The 16,776-nt window shown below is 52.0% G+C and overlaps 1 protein-coding gene across 10 annotated transcripts in view; it reads left to right on the top strand.

Annotated features, from left to right (window-relative positions):
* Window positions 1–16,776, top strand: part of RPS6KA1 (ribosomal protein S6 kinase A1) — a 52,777-nt gene that overhangs the window by 33,876 nt on the left and 2,125 nt on the right. For all 10 annotated transcript variants that reach the window (XM_087446500.1, XM_087446502.1, XM_087446501.1 and 7 more), the window contains 13 exons: window positions 395–432; window positions 762–904; window positions 1,316–1,386; window positions 1,703–1,791; window positions 2,800–2,864; window positions 3,122–3,224; window positions 4,915–5,045; window positions 6,489–6,614; window positions 6,832–6,921; window positions 7,309–7,467; window positions 15,709–15,870; window positions 16,113–16,189; window positions 16,474–16,591. In XM_087446500.1, the coding sequence (XP_087302626.1) occupies window positions 395–432; window positions 762–904; window positions 1,316–1,386; window positions 1,703–1,791; window positions 2,800–2,864; window positions 3,122–3,224; window positions 4,915–5,045; window positions 6,489–6,614; window positions 6,832–6,921; window positions 7,309–7,467; window positions 15,709–15,870; window positions 16,113–16,189; window positions 16,474–16,591 (1,372 nt within the window). The remainder of the gene's footprint in view (window positions 1–394; window positions 433–761; window positions 905–1,315; window positions 1,387–1,702; window positions 1,792–2,799; window positions 2,865–3,121; window positions 3,225–4,914; window positions 5,046–6,488; window positions 6,615–6,831; window positions 6,922–7,308; window positions 7,468–15,708; window positions 15,871–16,112; window positions 16,190–16,473; window positions 16,592–16,776) is intronic.

Genomic DNA, 16,776 nt, shown 5'->3' with positions numbered 1-16,776 from the left:
ACACATGGTAACTAGGGAGCCAGGAGCAGGTGCTGAGGTAGAATGAGATCTGGCTTTAGAGTTAGGCAGACTCGAATTCAAATCTTGTCTCTACCATCTATTAGCTCTGTGACCATGGAGAGTTACTCAAGCTCCCCAAGCCTTAGTTTCTCCATTGTGAAAATGGGGCCATAATAGTACCTACCCCACACAGTTGCTTCAAGGATTAGCAAAGAAGGTAGGCAACACACCTGCCTGGCACTGCCACCACCCCCTCCATCCACCCATTCATCAGATGGATCTGGGTAGATCACCTTCTCTGGGCTGGGCCCAACTCCCATAGCCCCCATGGTGTCACCAGAACCCACCAAGGAGCTACAGCTGAGGGGCCCTGACTCCCATTTCTCCATTACAGCATCCTTCTAGATGAGGAGGGCCACATCAAACTCACTGGTGAGTGGAGGGCATCTGCCCCCTTGGGTCCCAGGGGAAGGCAGGACAGGCTCTTGATGGTCCTGGGCCCAGTGCTAGGGGATCCATTCTTCCTGAGAGGGTGTGCCAGGTACTTGGATGTGGTCAGAAGCGCAGGCCCCAGACTTGGAATAGCCTGGGTTTGAACCCCACCTCCCACTGTGCAACTCTGGGCAAATCACCTAACCTTGTTGGGCCTCAGCTTTCTCCTGAGTGTCATGGGAGTGATGCCTTCAGGCCTCTGGGCAGGGGGTGGCAGCAAGGAAGGCAGGAGGTCCTGAAGATGTGTCCTCTTGCTCTCCTTGCTGCAGACTTCGGCCTGAGCAAGGAGGCCATTGACCACGAGAAGAAGGCCTATTCCTTCTGCGGGACAGTGGAGTACATGGCCCCCGAGGTTGTCAACCGCCAGGGCCACACCCACAGTGCTGACTGGTGGTCCTATGGGGTGTTGATGGTGAGTGTCCAGGCAGGAGTAAAGCATCCAGCCCAGGCCTCAGGCCTCAGTTTCCCTATCTGTACAATGAGGGGGTTGATGGTTTCTAAGGCTCTCCTTCTGTCCTTTCACAGCCAAGCTTGCCTCACCCTCCACCCAGCTGTAGTTTCCTTCCTTGGAAGGATTCCGGGCTTGGCCCCACCTCAGGTGCCCCCAGTCTGGGACTGGACCTCTCCCCAGGCTTGGACCCCTAGTACTGCTCCTGGTGGTCTGATTGACAGAGGGGTGAGGGACAGACAGAATTCTTGATCCAGGTAGACCTCCAACAGGCCAGCAAGAATCCTGGGAACGGAGCTGAGTAGCCTGGATGGGAGGAGGTGGGGGGCGTGGGAGACAGGGATGAAAGCCTGAATAGACCCTTGTCCTCTGCAGTTTGAGATGCTGACGGGCTCCCTGCCCTTCCAGGGCAAGGACCGGAAGGAGACCATGACATTGATTCTGAAGTAAGCACCAGCCCCTCTCTGACACCTTAGGGTCTCCCCCAACACCTAGCCCCAGTCTGGGGGCCCGAGTAATACTCTGTACCTGCCACTGATTCCCCCATTAATGAGACCGTCTTCTGGGTTAAGCATTATGCTTTCTGGGGCCCCCTTTTCATCCACCAGAGCCTCTGGGAGGGGAATCCCTGAAGTCTTTGGGAGGTACGTTAGTGGATGGCTTGTCTGGACTGAGCTGGAAACTAGACCTGGACAGAGCGGGGAGGGAGACAGGGCCTCTGGGGCGGGGCTCAGCCCTGATGAGAGCCGGGGGCTGTTTCAGGGCGAAGCTAGGCATGCCCCAGTTTCTGAGCACAGAAGCCCAGAGCCTCCTGCGGGCCCTGTTCAAGCGGAATCCTGCCAACCGGCTCGGTAAGCAGCCCCAGTTCAGGGGAGGGGAGCAGGGTACAGCTGCAGCCTAGGCCACAGGGCCACATCTGGGACTGAAAGGGGCTGTTGTCCTTGGTGTGGGCAGACAATGCCGCTGGCTACCCTGCTTTCTGGCTCCATGTGTGGTGTTTGGGGCAGGGGGGTGACCTGTGTGTAGGGGGAAGGCAGGAACTGAGTCATCCCTACTCCCCTGGGGACAAGGACAGAGGCCCCCACACAGCTCCTCTGCCAAGCCTGCTGGCACAAGAGAAAGAGCATGAACTCAGAAGTCAGAGGCTCAGGTCTCAATCCTAGCCCTGTGTCAGGTCCCTACTGCCCAGCACACAGTGGTCCCTCCATAAATATTTATTGAACGAATGAGTGCCATTTATGAGCTGAGTGAACCAAGGCAGTTCTTCATCTCCCGAGCCCTGGCTCCTTATCTCCATGGGAGACGATGATCTCAGCCCTGTTGATTAAATGAAGTCACATGAATGCGCCTGGGGTGTAGTAGCTGCTCAGTATGTGTTGGCTCCTTGGCTCCTGGGTTCCCTGGGACCGTGGCTGGCTTTGTAAGGTCCAGTCCAAGTCCCTGGGATTGAATGGAGTGAGAGCCTGTCTGGCTGACCAGGACAGTGGGATAAGAGCAACAGAGATGAGGCTTGGGTTGGGAGGGAGGTGGGGGCCCTCTGCAGATCTCAGAATAAGTCCAGCATCTGTCCTGACTACATGGCCTTGGACAAGTTGCCTAACCTCTGTGCGCCTTCCTTCTCTCATTAGTATGCTGGAGCTTGATCATAAGGGGCTCCGGAGAGGGGAAAACGCTGAGTGGGCAATAAGCCTTGGGGTGATGGCTGGGTGGATTTGGGGCAGGGTGAGCCCGTCTCCCCCATGCTCCCAGTGAACTGCTCTAGCCACTGGTCCCAGACCACAGTGAGGCCACTTGGTGGACAGGGCGGGTGTCTGGGGGTTGGACTGTTTGAGGCAGACCCGTCATCTGGGCTCTTTCAGGCTCCGGCCCTGATGGGGCAGAGGAAATCAAGCGGCATGTCTTCTACTCCACCATTGACTGGAATGTGAGTGCGGCTGTCCACCCCAGGGCCCCAGTCAGGGCTTCAGCTGTGATGGGAGAGGACTTCTACCAACTGTGGCCTCCGCTGTGGGGCAGAGGGTGACAGCACGGCCTTGGAGGCAAGGGCTGGCCTCCCGAGGGCAAGCAATTATGCCCCCGTCTGTGTAGCCTGTGCCCCAGGCCCATTACCTCCTCCTGCATGGGGCTCCTGGTGGTCTCTGGGGCTGCCGTGGTGACCAGAGTGCCCACCCTGCCTTGCAGAAGCTGTACCGTCGTGAGATCAAGCCACCCTTCAAGCCGGCCGTGGCACAACCCGATGACACCTTCTACTTTGACACTGAGTTCACGTCCCGCACACCCAAGGGTGTGTCCCTTGTCTGGTTTGTCTTGGACTGGTATAGGAGGGAAGCGGGGAGTCGAGGGCACCTTGGGACCTAGGGGTGGTCAGGGGCTTGCAGGCCCAGGTGTATGGGCAGACAGGCGAGTGGGTCTCTGACTTTTTGTCCCTGTCTCATTCTGCCTCACTCTCCCACTCCAGGGCTCTATGGGCCTCTTTGTGTCTGGGTGAGGGGGTGGGGCTAAGTGGGTGGTTAAGGCCATAATAGAAAAGTCAAGACCCTCAGGCATCTTCCAGCCCACTGGGAAGACCAAACACAGGAGGCTCACACTCACGTCAGGGCTAAAGAATCTGACCCAGCAAAAACGCGAGGTGGAGACGGTCTGGCAGAGCAGAGGTGACAGCGCCCACAGGTCAGGGGCAAGTGTGGGAATCAGCTTTGGCTACGCTGACCGCTGGGCCTCAGTGTACTCATCTGGAACATGGGCTCAGCCACAGACCCACTCAGTCCCTGGGGTTAGTAAGCTTCCTTCCTTCTGAGAGGAAGCTTGGTAAATCCTAGCATTTTAGCCAGATATTGGGAGGAAATGTTAGTTCTGGAAGGCCTCCTGGAGGGGCAGGTTTTAGCAGAGGGAGTGTTTTTCTCACTGTGGCTTGCATATCCTTGATGACAGGAAGCTTAGCACTTGTTCGAGCACTTTGTCCCATCTGTATTCATTTATCTGACAAATATGTACCAGGTCCCTACTGTGTGTCAGTCATGGGGGCATTGATGGTGAACAAGACAGACCCAGGCTCTGCCTTCATATGGCTCAGGCTGTAGTTGGGGCAGAGATATGAAAACAGCTACTGGGTAGTGTGACAAGTGCATTAATAGGGGCGAGGGAGGGCCGGCCCTGTGGCTTGGTGGTTGAGTGCGCGCGCTGCGATGCTGGTGGCCCGGGTTCGGATCCCGGGTGCGCATCGAGGCACCACTTCTCCGTTCATCCTGAGGCCGAGTCCCACATACAACAACTAGAAGGATGTGCAGCTACGACACACAACTATCCACTGGGGCTTTGGGAAAAATAAAATAAATAAAATCTTTAAAAAAAAAAAAAAAAAATAGGGGCGAGGGGCTGGAGGAGCAGCCTCAGTCAAGGCTTCTCAAAGGAGAGAGCGTGTAAGCTGAGCCTCAAAGGATGGACAAGGAGTGGATTATCTAATTAGAGGGAACCGCATGTACAGTGGCTCAGAGTCTCCTTTAAGCATCTGAGAAGTCCAGCATGGCTGAGCTGTGGAGTGGGGAAAGAGGAGGCTAAGATCACAAGGACCTCAATTGCCAGGGCTTTCTCCTGAGGGCAGAGGGGAGCATTTGAGGGGTACGGACATGGGGTAGATTTGTGGTTGGAACCATCCCTCTAGCTGCTGTGCAGAAGATGAACCTGAAGGGGCAGACCTGAGGCAGGGAGGCCGGGAAGGAGGCCTCCAGGAAGGGATGAAGTGCCTTGGCCTGCGCTGAATGCCAGATGTAGGGGTCTTTTCTGTTCCTTGTGTGTCAGGGCTGGGCTGGTCGAAACATACATGAACAGATGAGGGCTGGAATGAGGGCCCTGACCAAGCTCCCGCCACGGCCAGCTGCTGAGGCAGGCCTGGACGCCCCATGGTCTCCCTTTGCTGCGTTGCCCCAGGGTCAAGGGTGCCTCCTCATGCTCACATCCCCCTCCCGCCCCTGCAGACTCCCCGGGCATCCCCCCCAGCGCTGGGGCCCATCAGCTGTTCCGTGGCTTCAGCTTCGTGGCCACTGGCCTGATGGAGGACGACGGCAAGCCTCGGAGCACGCAGGCTCCACTGCACTCGGTGGTACAGGTGAGGGGCAGGAGACTGCTGCTCAGTTGTCCTTTTCCATCTAGAAGCCACAAGGCAGAGCGGCTGAGAACACAGGCTCTGGAGTTGTACAGGCCTGGGTTCAAACCCTGATTGCCACTGTGTAAGCCCGTTGGGCCTCCAAACCTCCTTGAGCCTCAGTTTCCCCATTTGTAAAACAGGGATGACAACACAGATATAAATTTCCCGGCACAGAGCCAGGGACATTGCAGAGCCTGGATGAATGCACGGGGGTGCCCAGGGGTGGCTGTCAAGTCCCTGACGGGGATGGGTGGCAGGGGGCTTGTGTCTTCTGACACGTCTCCCATTTGTACACTTTCCCGGCTCCATGGGAAGTTTAAAATTGAGAGGCAAGAATGTAGACTCTGGAGCTCATTGCCTGGGTTCAGAGCTTCCAAGGTAAGGGACTTTGGATGAGACACCTACCTTCCCAGTGCCTCAGTTTCCTCGTCTGTAAACGGGGGTGATGTAGAACCTTTCTCCATAGGTTTGTTGTGAGGATTACGTGAGTTAAGATGTGTAAAGTTAAGGTGACTATGTAATTTATTATCCAACCGGGACATCTTTTCCAGGACAAATGTTAAACCAGACTGAATGCGAGGACAGCAGGTGTAAGCCCGGGCTGTCCATGGGGTGTGTGGTCACCTGATGAAAAGTGCTCAGAATAGTGCCTGCCACACACTAAGCACCACAGAAGCCATTTGCTATTGTTAATGTCTCGGAACCTTGAGATACCTCAGGAGGTGGGCTGTGACACCCCGGAAAGGGGAGGCAACTTGCCCAGGGCCACAGTCAGTGGCAGAGCTGGGACCCAGCTCAGGGCTCCTGCATCCCTCTCAGGCCTACCCACGCTTCTCAGAGCCACAAACCTCTTGATGTGTGTGTTGCAGCTCTGTTGCCTGCCCCCTCCACCACCCCCTGACCTGGCTGGGATCTGGCGAGTGTGCCCATCATATAGAGTAGAAAACTGAGGCCCAGAGAGGGGCAGATTCTTGCCCAAGGTCACCCAGCCAACATTCTGTCGCAGGCGTCCTGTCTCTCTTTTTTTTTTTTTTTTTGAGGGTTTTATTTTTTTATTTTTATTTTGTGAGGAAGATGAGCCCTGAGCTAACATCTGTCGCCTATCCTCCTCTTTTTGCTGAGGAAGACTGGCCCTGGGCTGACATCCGTGCCCATCTTCCTCCACTTTATATGGGACGCCACCATAGCATGGCTTGACAAGCGGTGCGTTGGTGTGCGCCCGGGATCCAAACCCCGGGCCACCGCAGTGGAGTGTGCACACCTAACCACTACGCCACCAGGCTGGCCCCAAGGCCTCCTGACTCTTTTCTGGTGCCATCTTCACTGAGCCAAGGTCCTGGGTGCTGGGGGATGACCTCTGCATTCTAGAGCAGAAGGTCAGCCCTACCTCTTGGTCTCCTGCAGCAACTCCACGGGAAGAACCTGGTTTTTAGTGACGGCTACTTGGTAAAGGAGACGATTGGTGTGGGCTCCTACTCCGTGTGTAAGCGCTGTGTCCACAAGGCCACCAACATGGAGTATGCTGTCAAGGTGGGCCTCCTGACTCTCTCTCATCCTAGGCTGCTGGGCTTGGGGGGAGGCCATTGTAGCCTTGGCTGTTTGGTGGGGGAGGGTTGGTGCCTGAGGCTCTGTGGATGGGTGAAAGGTGTGTGGCTGAGACCCCCAGGCCCTGCAGTGTGGGCTCTGTGGCAGAGAGGGGCTCTGGAGACTATCCACTGATACTGCCACATGCACCCCCTTTCCTCAGGTCATCGACAAGAGCAAGCGGGATCCCTCAGAAGAGATCGAGATTCTTCTGCGGTACGGGCAGCACCCCAACATCATCACTCTGAAAGATGTGAGTGGGGGTCCTTGAGATGGGGATGGGGACTGGGGCATCGACTCTAGGATTTGTCTCGGGGCTGACATTCTTTTGACTGGATCCTCCTCTGCTCATGGGAGGAGGCGGACCCTTAGGGCCTCTGGTTTGGCTTCACCCAAGAGCCCTCCACTTCAGACTCAGGCATTCCCTGAGAACTTTCCTGCCCATGAGGGGACCAGTGCCAGCATCCTCCATCCAGGGAGGACAGGGGCCAGATAGGTGAAGGCCCTGCCAAGGCCACTGAAGCACAGAGCAGAACATATGCCCAAGATTTGTGTCATTCTTCCTGGCCTGGTGAGCTGGTGACCAAGGGGCCCAGGCCTGGCATTGAGGGGAGGGGCCTGATGGTGAGGTCTCTGGCAGGTGTATGATGATGGCAAACACGTGTACCTGGTGACAGAGCTGATGCGGGGCGGGGAGCTGCTGGACAAGATCCTGCGGCAGAAATTCTTCTCGGAGCGGGAAGCCAGCTTTGTCCTGCACACCATCAGCAAGACAGTGGAGTATCTGCACTCCCAGGGGGTAAGTCTGGGGTAGCAGGCACCAAATGGGGATGCGGGGCTGTAAAGGGTCATACCATCAGCCGAGTGCATGAACCGTGGGTTGGCTCAGGCAATGGCAGTCGTCAACCAGCCAGACAGAGGGGAAACTAGGGATGGGTGACAGGCGAGTGGATGGATATAAGGAAGGGAGGAAGGGAGACATGAGGCCAAATTGTGAAAAGGAATATTTATTCAGTACCTACTATGTGCCAGGCACCATGCTAAGTTCTTTCCTTAGATTATCTCAATTGATTTTCACAACAACCCTGTGAGGTAGGTCTTGTTATTGGCCCCACTTTACAGGTAAGGACACTGAGGCTCAGAGATGTGAGGTCACTTCTTGCCCAAGGCCACACAGCCAGGGAAGAATGAGGCCAGAATGTCTGACTGAGGAATTCAAGTAGGGAGCTGCAGACGGGGAGTGAGTTTTTGAGCTAGGCAGCAGCAGGGTCACTGTGGGGAGCTGCAGGGCTTCAGGGAGCTGAATCTGGCCGTGGGTTCGGCTGCTAGGACAGAGGAAGTGGATGCAGGAGGAAATGATGCTCGAACACAGCAGGTGCTACAGAAGATGTATAGATCCAAACCATAGGACTTGGCCTTTATCATTACACGAGGCGGAGGGAGAAAAGTTCCCTGTAGTCTATCGAAGCCAAAGGCAGAGTTAGCAGGAGTTTCTCTCTGGACGAGACGATGCTGTAGCGTGCTTCCAGTCAGACAGTGTCGGGGTGAAGAATACGGGCTCTAGAATCCAACTGTCTGTGTCCAAGTCCTGTGTGTGAGGTTGGGAAAGCCTCTCCCCTCTCTGAGCCGTTTCCTCATCTGCGAACTCACAGTAACAAGAGCTGCTGCCTTACAGGGCAGACATGGGGTGAAGTGAGGTGCTGTGCTGGGAAAGCTCCATGGCCCAATGCAGGCCTGTGGAAAATGCCACATAAATGTTAGGGGGACATTGGACCCCCTCATTGCTGTGCCTTTTTTTAAATTAATTTTTTATTATGAAAATTCTCAAACATTTACAAAACTAAAAAAATAGTATAATGAACCCCCAGATACCCATCACCCAGATTGAAGAATTGTGAAGATTTTTCCTTCCTTCCTTCCTTCCTCCCTCCCTTCCTCTCTTCCTTCCTTCCTTCCTTTCTTTTTTGTTGTTGCTAAAGTATTTTTCACAACTTTTTGTTGCGGAAAAAAGTTCAAACCCATAGAAAAGTTAAAAGAATACTACAATGAAAACCGTTTCCCTTCTAGATTCACCAAATCTTAACAGTCTGCCACATTTGCTTTCTCTCTCTCTCTTTCTGTCTCTTTTTGTCTTTGTCTCTCTCTATATATAAAGATATATTTTTTACGAGTGCATTTGAAAGGAAGTTGCAGACATTATGACCCTTAACCCATTAAATACCTATAATTAAAGTATTTTAAAGCATCTCTTAGACCTCACATCATCTTAGTTGTATATCTATGACTAAAAAAGGCAAACATTTTCTTTCGTAACAACTAACAAAATTAACAATTACCTACTTTCATATAATACCCAGTCAATAGATACATTCCCCCTATTGTCCTTTCAAAAAATATCTTTTTGCAATTGGTTTATTGGAATCACAATCTCTGCAAAGTCCCTACCTTCACTCACTTGTTACATTCCTTAAGTCTCTTTTCTAAAACTGAGATAAAATCTGCATACAGTAGATCTTAAGTGTACAATTCAGTGAGTTTTGTTAAATGTGTACATCCATGTAACCTCCAGAGGATAACCTCCCCTTTTTATGCCACTGACTTGTTGAAGAGATCAGTTCTGTGGAATGTCCTGCCTTCTGGATGTGTCTGTTTGCTCCCTCATGACATCAGTTTGTTCCTTCATTGCCTATGTTTCCTGTATACTGCAAGGTGTTCTGAAGTCTTACTGGGTTCAGCTTCAACTTCTTTTTAGGAGCAAGGAGTTAAAAATACCTCATGGGAGGTGCAGTGTACTTCATATGGCATTGTGTCTGCGAGCACAGTGTCATGTTGCCCCCATTAGTCATTGGTCATGTCAGGTGGTAACAGTCTAGGGATGGGTGAACAGTGGCAGGTGGTGGTGGGTGGGCCTGAGGGTGTGTTGTCAAGATCCTCACCAACTTTTCACATCGTGCTTTCATCCTTTTAGGAGCTTTGCCTGAATTAAATATTTCATTAGGGTTTGCAAAAATAGCAATGTCTGATGTCTAATTGATTAGGGGGGATTCTTTTGTAAAAAAGAACTTTACCTCATAACTGGAGCTTCAATTTGATTACCACATGTACTGTTAATGGTCATGTTTGAAGTGGTTTTGGTTTCTGAAATGGCCAAAGCAAACAGACTAATATTTAAGTATGTGAAGTAAGATAGTGAATGTGTTTCCTTTTCCCTTTTTGTTCTCAAGTGAGTACTAAAGTTACCCCCAAGAAGGTTTGGAAGACAGAGCCGAAGCAGTGAGTTTCTAGTGGGTTACCTAAAGCTCAGAGCAAGGAAGGACTTTCTAGACTGGGAGCTGCCTCCAAAAGTAGTGAGTCTCCTCCACTAGGGATATGCAAGCTCCAAGTACAGACAGCCACTTGGTGGGGGTGTTAGGGGAGAAAATTGTCTCTTTCCCAAAGCCAGGAGTCTATGGGTCTCCAAAGTTTCTGGCCCTTTCCAAATACCCAGGGAAGATGATGAGGAAATGGGAAGCTCCTCTTGCTGAGGTATTTGGAGGGAGACTCTCTGGGCTGATTACATGTTGGCAGTGTCTGTGGTCTAGAAGCTGGAGATATCATAAGAGCTGAGGGATGGGAAGGGGGTAACCAGGAACAGGGTCCACTGGGACCTCCTATTTGTTTTAATGTTATCTTATTATTGAAGTATTGCATAAACACAAATCATAATGTACAAGTCAATAAATTTTCAAAAAGTGAATACACCCACGTAACCAGCACCCAGATCCAGAAGCGAAGAATTTCCAGTTCCCCTAAATCCCCTTGTGCCCCTTCCAGGCCCTGCCCCCTCCCCAGGGATAACCATTCTAAGCTAACTTCTAACAGCTTAGATTAGTTTTGCCCGTAAACATACCCTTTTATATCTGGCTTCTGCCACTCAACATTCTCTCTGAGATTCATCCACATTGTTGTGTGGCTGCAGTTCATTCATTCTCATTGCTGTGTAGTTTCTACTGTATGAACAGACCACGATTTAATTGCCCATTCTACTGTTAATGGACATGGGGTTGTTAGCAGTTTTTGACTATGACAAATAATGCTGCTGTGACATTCTAGTACTTGTCTTTTGGTGATCAGATGTACATTTTAACGTTGAATGTATCCTTAGCCGTGGAATTGCTGGGTCATAGTGTATGCATCTGTTCATCTTTAGCAGATATTGCCAAACAGTTTTCCAAAGTTGTTTTACTAATTTACACTCCCACCAGAAGCATACGAGAGTTCTGGTACTTGCCAACACTTGGTATTTTCCGTCGTCTTTTTTTTTGGTGAAGAAGATTGGCCCTGAGCTAACATCTGTTGCCAATCTTCCCCTTTTTGCTGAGGAAGACTGCCTCTGAGCTAACATCTGTGCCAATCTTCCTCTATTTTTTGTATGTGGGATGCTGCCACAGCATGGCTTGATGAATGGTGCGTAGTCTGCGCCCGGGATTCAAACCAGCGAACCCTGGGCCACTGAAGCAGAAGGCGCAAACCCAACCACTACGCCACTGGGCCGGCCCCTATTTTCTGTCTTTTTAATCATAGCCATTCTGGTAGATGTGGAATGGTATCTCGTAGTGGTTTTAATTTTTTTTTTCCCCCCAAAGCCCCAGTAGATAGTTGTATGTCACAGCTGCACATCCTTCATAGTTGCTGTATGTGGGACGCGGCCTCAGCATGGCCGGAGAAGCGGTGCGTCGGTGCGCGCCCAGGATCCGAACCCGGGCTGCCAGCAGCAGAGCGCGCACTTAACCGCTAAGCCACGGGGCCGGCCCCTCATAGCGGTTTTAATGTGCATTTCCCTGATGATTAATGAAGTTGAGCACCTCTTCATGTGTTTATTGCCATTTGGATACCCTGTTTTATAAAATACCTGTTTGAGTCTCTTGTCCATTTTTAAAAATTGGGTTGTCTGCCTTTTTCATCTTATTTTGCAAGAGTTCTATGTTTAATATGCAGAGCCCTTTTAAGTTTCTGGCTTCCCTCATGTTTCTATAAAAGCCCCAGCATGCCAGGGACAGCCTGTTTGAGAACTCAATCGAGAGTCACACTTCGGCTTCTCTCTTTTTTTTTTTTATTTTATTTTATTTTATTTTTCCCCCCAAAGCCCCAGTGGATAGTTGTGTGTCGTAGCTGCACATCCTTCTAGCTGCTGTATGTGGGACTCGGCCTCAGGATGAACGGAGAAGTGGTGCCTCGATGCGCACCCGGGATCCGAACCCGGGCCACCAGCATCGCAGCGCGCGCACTTAACCACCAAGCCACAGGGCCGGCCCCTTGGCTTCTCTCTTAACCAGATGTATTTCATAGCAGAATTTCATCTTTTTTTTTTTTTTGTCTGGTCGCAGGCGCCTAAATGCACATCGTCTGATGATGCTGATGATAACAGAGCTGCTGGGGCTGCTAATGGCAGCTAGCACCACAGCACTTTCCACAGGCCAGACAGAGTTCTAAGCACTTTGCATATCAACTCATTTAATTGTTCCAACAGACCTATGAAGAAGGTATCGTTATGCCTATTTCCCAAGCGAGGGGACTGAGGCACTGGGAGCGTAAGTAAAAGTCTCGTAGCTAATCTGGCTCCAGAGTCTGTGCTGCTGAATTATGTGTGATCAGGTGCTGCTTGGGACAGCATCTGTCCTCTAATTTTCCTGTCCTTGTCCTCTCATTTTTAAGTGCTCTTAACAGGCACTCACTGTATCTTAACATCCAGCGTGATGGTAGGGTTGAGCCCCAGGGAGAGCTGGAGTTACTATGACAGCAGCTGCCATTTCCAAGCCCTCTGCTAAATATTCTTGGTACATAACTCATATGCTGCTTCCTGCAGCCCTGGAAGCTGAGCACTATTATCAGCCCCATTTTACAGGTGAGAAAACCAAGGGCTAGAGGTTAAGTGGCCTGCCCAAGATCACACAGCTACTGCCGGTAAAGCCAGGATCCACACTCTGGCCTGTCTGACTTCCCACTGAAATCACAACTGTGCCAGAGGCCATGGCCTATTGATTCAGTGGCTGCATTTGGCCTGCACACATATTTTGTTTGGCCTGCAAGACGTGGGGTGTTTTTGTTTTGGGTTTGGTTTGGTTTGGTAATTTGGCCACTTTTGAAACCTGGGCCTGAGCTGCTACATGTTGACTGTCAGCTGGAGTAAGTGGCAGCTGCCCCTTTAGACTGGTTGGCATGGCTCCCTCCCAGCCTGGCTTCGCTCATTGCTTGCCCAGCCTGTTGCGCTTTTCAGTGCAGTGAGATGTGAGACTATGTGCCCCACCCACACGTACACCTGAGGAGCAGGTATCAAGATCACCTGTGGGGCTGCCTTCCATGGTGAGCCGCAGTTACCTGTAGGAGTTTGTTTATGTTGTGATAGGGCAGGATAAAGATGGAAAACTCCCATATCCCTGTTTCCCAAAAGTATCATCGGTGCCACCCTAACCTGGAAAGACCGTGCAATTAAGGTCAGATCTGGGTTTCAAGTCTCACCTCTGCTTGTTACTTACACAAGCAAGTGAATTCTCCTCTCATAGCCTCAGTTTCCTTCTCTATATAATGGAGCCAACAATCTCTGCCCTGCCCACTTACCGAGGTATAAGGGGCAACCCCAGTGAGACCATGGCCTGGAAAGTACTTTGTAAACCAGGAAGATCATTAGTACTAGGTAGTTGGTGTCCTCAGCCAGGCTGAGCATCCCTGACCCCTGGGAAGCTTGGCTGGGCCCTCTGCAGGGAAGAGAGAACAGTGTACATTCTCGAGGGCCTGGGCTTGTCCTCTGGGCCATATGATTGTATTATAAAGGAGAGAGCCCAAGGAGCTAGGCAGATACTGCCCAGGAAGGGGCTTCCCCAGGGCTTGGATACAATTGCAGTGTGTCGCTGGGACCACCCTGCCAGTGTCACCCTTCCCTCCTCATCTACCTGGCACTCTTCCCTCTGTAGAGGTGGACTGTCCTGGGCCATGTCTCCCCTCCAATCTCCCCACCTCGTGGGCACCTGCTGGAGGGCCCAGTCACCTGGAACTATGAAAGGACCACCTCATAAAGCCAGCTAATCTGTGAGACTCAACTAATCTAACCTGAAAGGTCTTTACATGTTTCAGAGGTGTGATTCATTCATTCCTTGCACAAAGTCCTCTGTGCTAGGCCCTGTGCTGGATGCTGGAGGTGAGCAGGCATTCCACAGAGAGATACAGTTATTTATGGCCAAAGGAGCCCCCATTGGCCTGAGCTCAGGGCACTTGAGGGGATGTGGTGGACCATGCGGCTGGAATGGGTAGCTGAGCCTCCCACACCAGGATGGGGACTTTGGGCTTTATCTTGCAGGCCGTAGGGAGCCGTTGAAGGTTTTTGGCAGTCCCCAAGAAAGTACCATTAGCTCATGGAAGGAGGAGTAGGAAGGTGAGAACAAGTTTAGTCTGGGACGCGTTGGGTTTGAGGGTCTGTGGAACAATCAGTGGTTGCCATCTGGTAAGCAGCTATATGAGCCTGGACTCAGGAAAGTTCTGGGCTAGGGTCAGAGATCTGAGAGTAGTGGATAATTAGGTGATAGAGGAGTGACTATGAATAGAACCATAGAGAGGGAGCAAGGGAGGATGAAAAGTGGACCGGTTCAGCCCCCTCAGGTTACAGATGTGAGCAAATGGGGGCCAGAGGAAAGTCATTTGCTTAAGGCCTCATAGTGAGTGTCATTCATCCATTCATTCAACAGATATTTATTGAATACCTACTATGTGCTCAGAACCATGCTAAATGCTGGGATACAGCAGTGAGCAAGACACTCATGGCGCTTACATTCCAGTGGGTGCATTCAGAAAACAATCAAGTAAATATTATGTCAAAGGGTGGAAAATGCTATGGTTGGTGAATGTACTGGTTGGTGATTGCTTTTTTGTTTGGAATGGTCCAGGGAAAGCCTCACTGATTAGGTGACATTTGAACTGAGACCTGAAAAAAACAACAGAATGAGCCAGGCAGATGCTTGAGGGAAGAGTATTCCAGAAAGAGGGAACAGCAAGTACAAGGCCCTGAGGCAGGAGTGTGCTTGGCATGTTGAAGGAAGAGCAAAGAGGCTGGTTTGGCTGAAGCTAACTGAGCAAGGAGAGGGCTAGAGGACTAGAGAGTGTGAGAGATGTGGGTGAGGGGCAGGGGAGAGAGCAGGTGGGGCCACGGAGGCCATTGTAAGGACTTTTCCTCTTGAGAGGGGAAGGCTTAGAAGGTTTCGAGCTGGGATGACATGATCTGACTTATATTTAACAGGATTTTTCCAGCTGCTCTGGTTAGAGCAGACTGTAGGAGGCTAGGGTAGAAGCAGGGAGACCAGTTAGGAGGTGGTTGCTGAAATCCAGGGGAGGGATGGTGGTGGCTGGGATCAGAGTGCTGCCAGTAGAGGGGCTGAGAAGTGGTTGGGCTCTGGATGTATTTTAATGGTAGAGCCAGGGCCGGCGCTGTGGCTTAGCGGTTAAGTGCGCGCGCTCTGCTGCCGGCGGCCCGGGTTCGGATCCCGGGCGTGCACCGACGCACCGCTTCTCCGGCCATGCTGAGGCCGCGTCCCACATACAGCAACTAGAAGGATGTGCAGCTATGACATACAACTATCTACTGGGGCTTTGGGGGAAAAATAAATAAATATAAATTAAAAAAAAAAATAATGGTAGATCCAGCAGAGTTTGCTTATGGATTGATTGAGGAATATGAGAAAAAAAGAAGAATTGAGAATGATCGAAGCAATGGGGAGGATGGAGTTGCTACTAGGTAAGATCGTGCAATGAGCAGATTTGAGGGGAGAAATAAGGAGTTCAGTGTGGACAGGTGAAGTTACAGCTGCCTCGTAGACATTGATATAGAGATTTCAAGTTGGCAGTACCAGCAGCACTAAGGGCCCCATTTCAGCCCCTTCCCCTCCTTCCAGATTCTGGGTCCTTCTGTCCCTCTCTCTGGGCCTGTCTTCCTAACTCTTCTATCCCTGGCGGTTGACCTGGGCCACTAGCAGTCTGCCCACCCTGAGAGCTGATCTGAGCCCTCTGCCCCCAGGTTGTGCATAGGGACCTCAAGCCCAGCAACATCCTGTATGTGGACGAGTCTGGGAACCCCGAGTGCCTGCGCATCTGCGACTTCGGCTTCGCCAAGCAGCTGCGGGCTGAGAACGGGCTCCTCATGACACCTTGCTACACTGCCAACTTCGTGGCACCCGAGGTGAGTGGCCAAGGCTCATCAGCTGTGAGAGTGAGGGGGCCCGGCACAGGAGGCCTGTCCCCTTCCAGAGTCCCCACGCTGTCCAGGACTCCAGTCTGTGTGGCCTTGGGAGGCCACCAAGGAGGATCCAGCCCATGGCCGGGACCTTTGTCCTACCCTTTGGGGAGTAGCAGGCAAGCATATGGGGCCACTTACCACTGCCCCTCAGACTGACCACCCTCTCCTGCCTTCCTTCCTGCCAGGTGCTGAAGCGCCAGGGCTACGATGAAGGCTGTGACATCTGGAGCCTGGGCATTCTGCTGTACACCATGCTGGCGGGGTGAGTGCCCCACTAGCCTGCACCCCGCCCAACGCCCCGCCCATGCCTCCAGCCCTAGCGTACAGGCTGTGGAGGTGCTTGTCTGATGGGAGAGACTCAGCCCTGCCTCAGAAAAGTCTGAAGATAGGGACATGGCACTGCCTTTGGGAACTCTACCTTGAGGAGGAAGATGCTGCCCTTGGGAGCACCCAGTCTGAAGGGGGCGACACGGCCCCCCACCCCACCCCTAGCCCCAGGATGGAGGCCGGAGGCTATATACCCAGACTGGGTGGACTTTTCTCCAGATACACTCCATTTGCCAACGGACCCAGTGACACACCAGAGGAAATCCTAACCCGGATCGGCAGTGGAAAGTTCACCCTCAGCGGGGGAAATTGGAACACAGTTTCAGAGACAGCCAAAGTGAGTCTGTGAGGCCTGGACTTGGCTCATTTGAGGGTGGGGAGGCAGGGTCCCATTCCAGGGCTTTTCAGCAGTTCACGAAGAGGTGACCTGCAGCCTTGTTTCTCCAAGTGGAATGTTGCTATGTTTCTCCAAGTGGAATATTCGCAGGCAGACTGTCCCCCGCCCCCCCCACCTTGTTTGGA

The sequence above is a fragment of the Ceratotherium simum genome, chromosome 22 (genome assembly GCF_057802395.1).
Source record: "Ceratotherium simum simum isolate JZ-2026a chromosome 22, ASM5780239v1, whole genome shotgun sequence".
Classification (NCBI taxonomy): domain Eukaryota; kingdom Metazoa; phylum Chordata; class Mammalia; order Perissodactyla; family Rhinocerotidae; genus Ceratotherium; species Ceratotherium simum.
The sequence above is the reverse complement of the archived record's forward strand: the minus strand, read 5'-3'. Positions and strand labels throughout refer to the sequence as shown.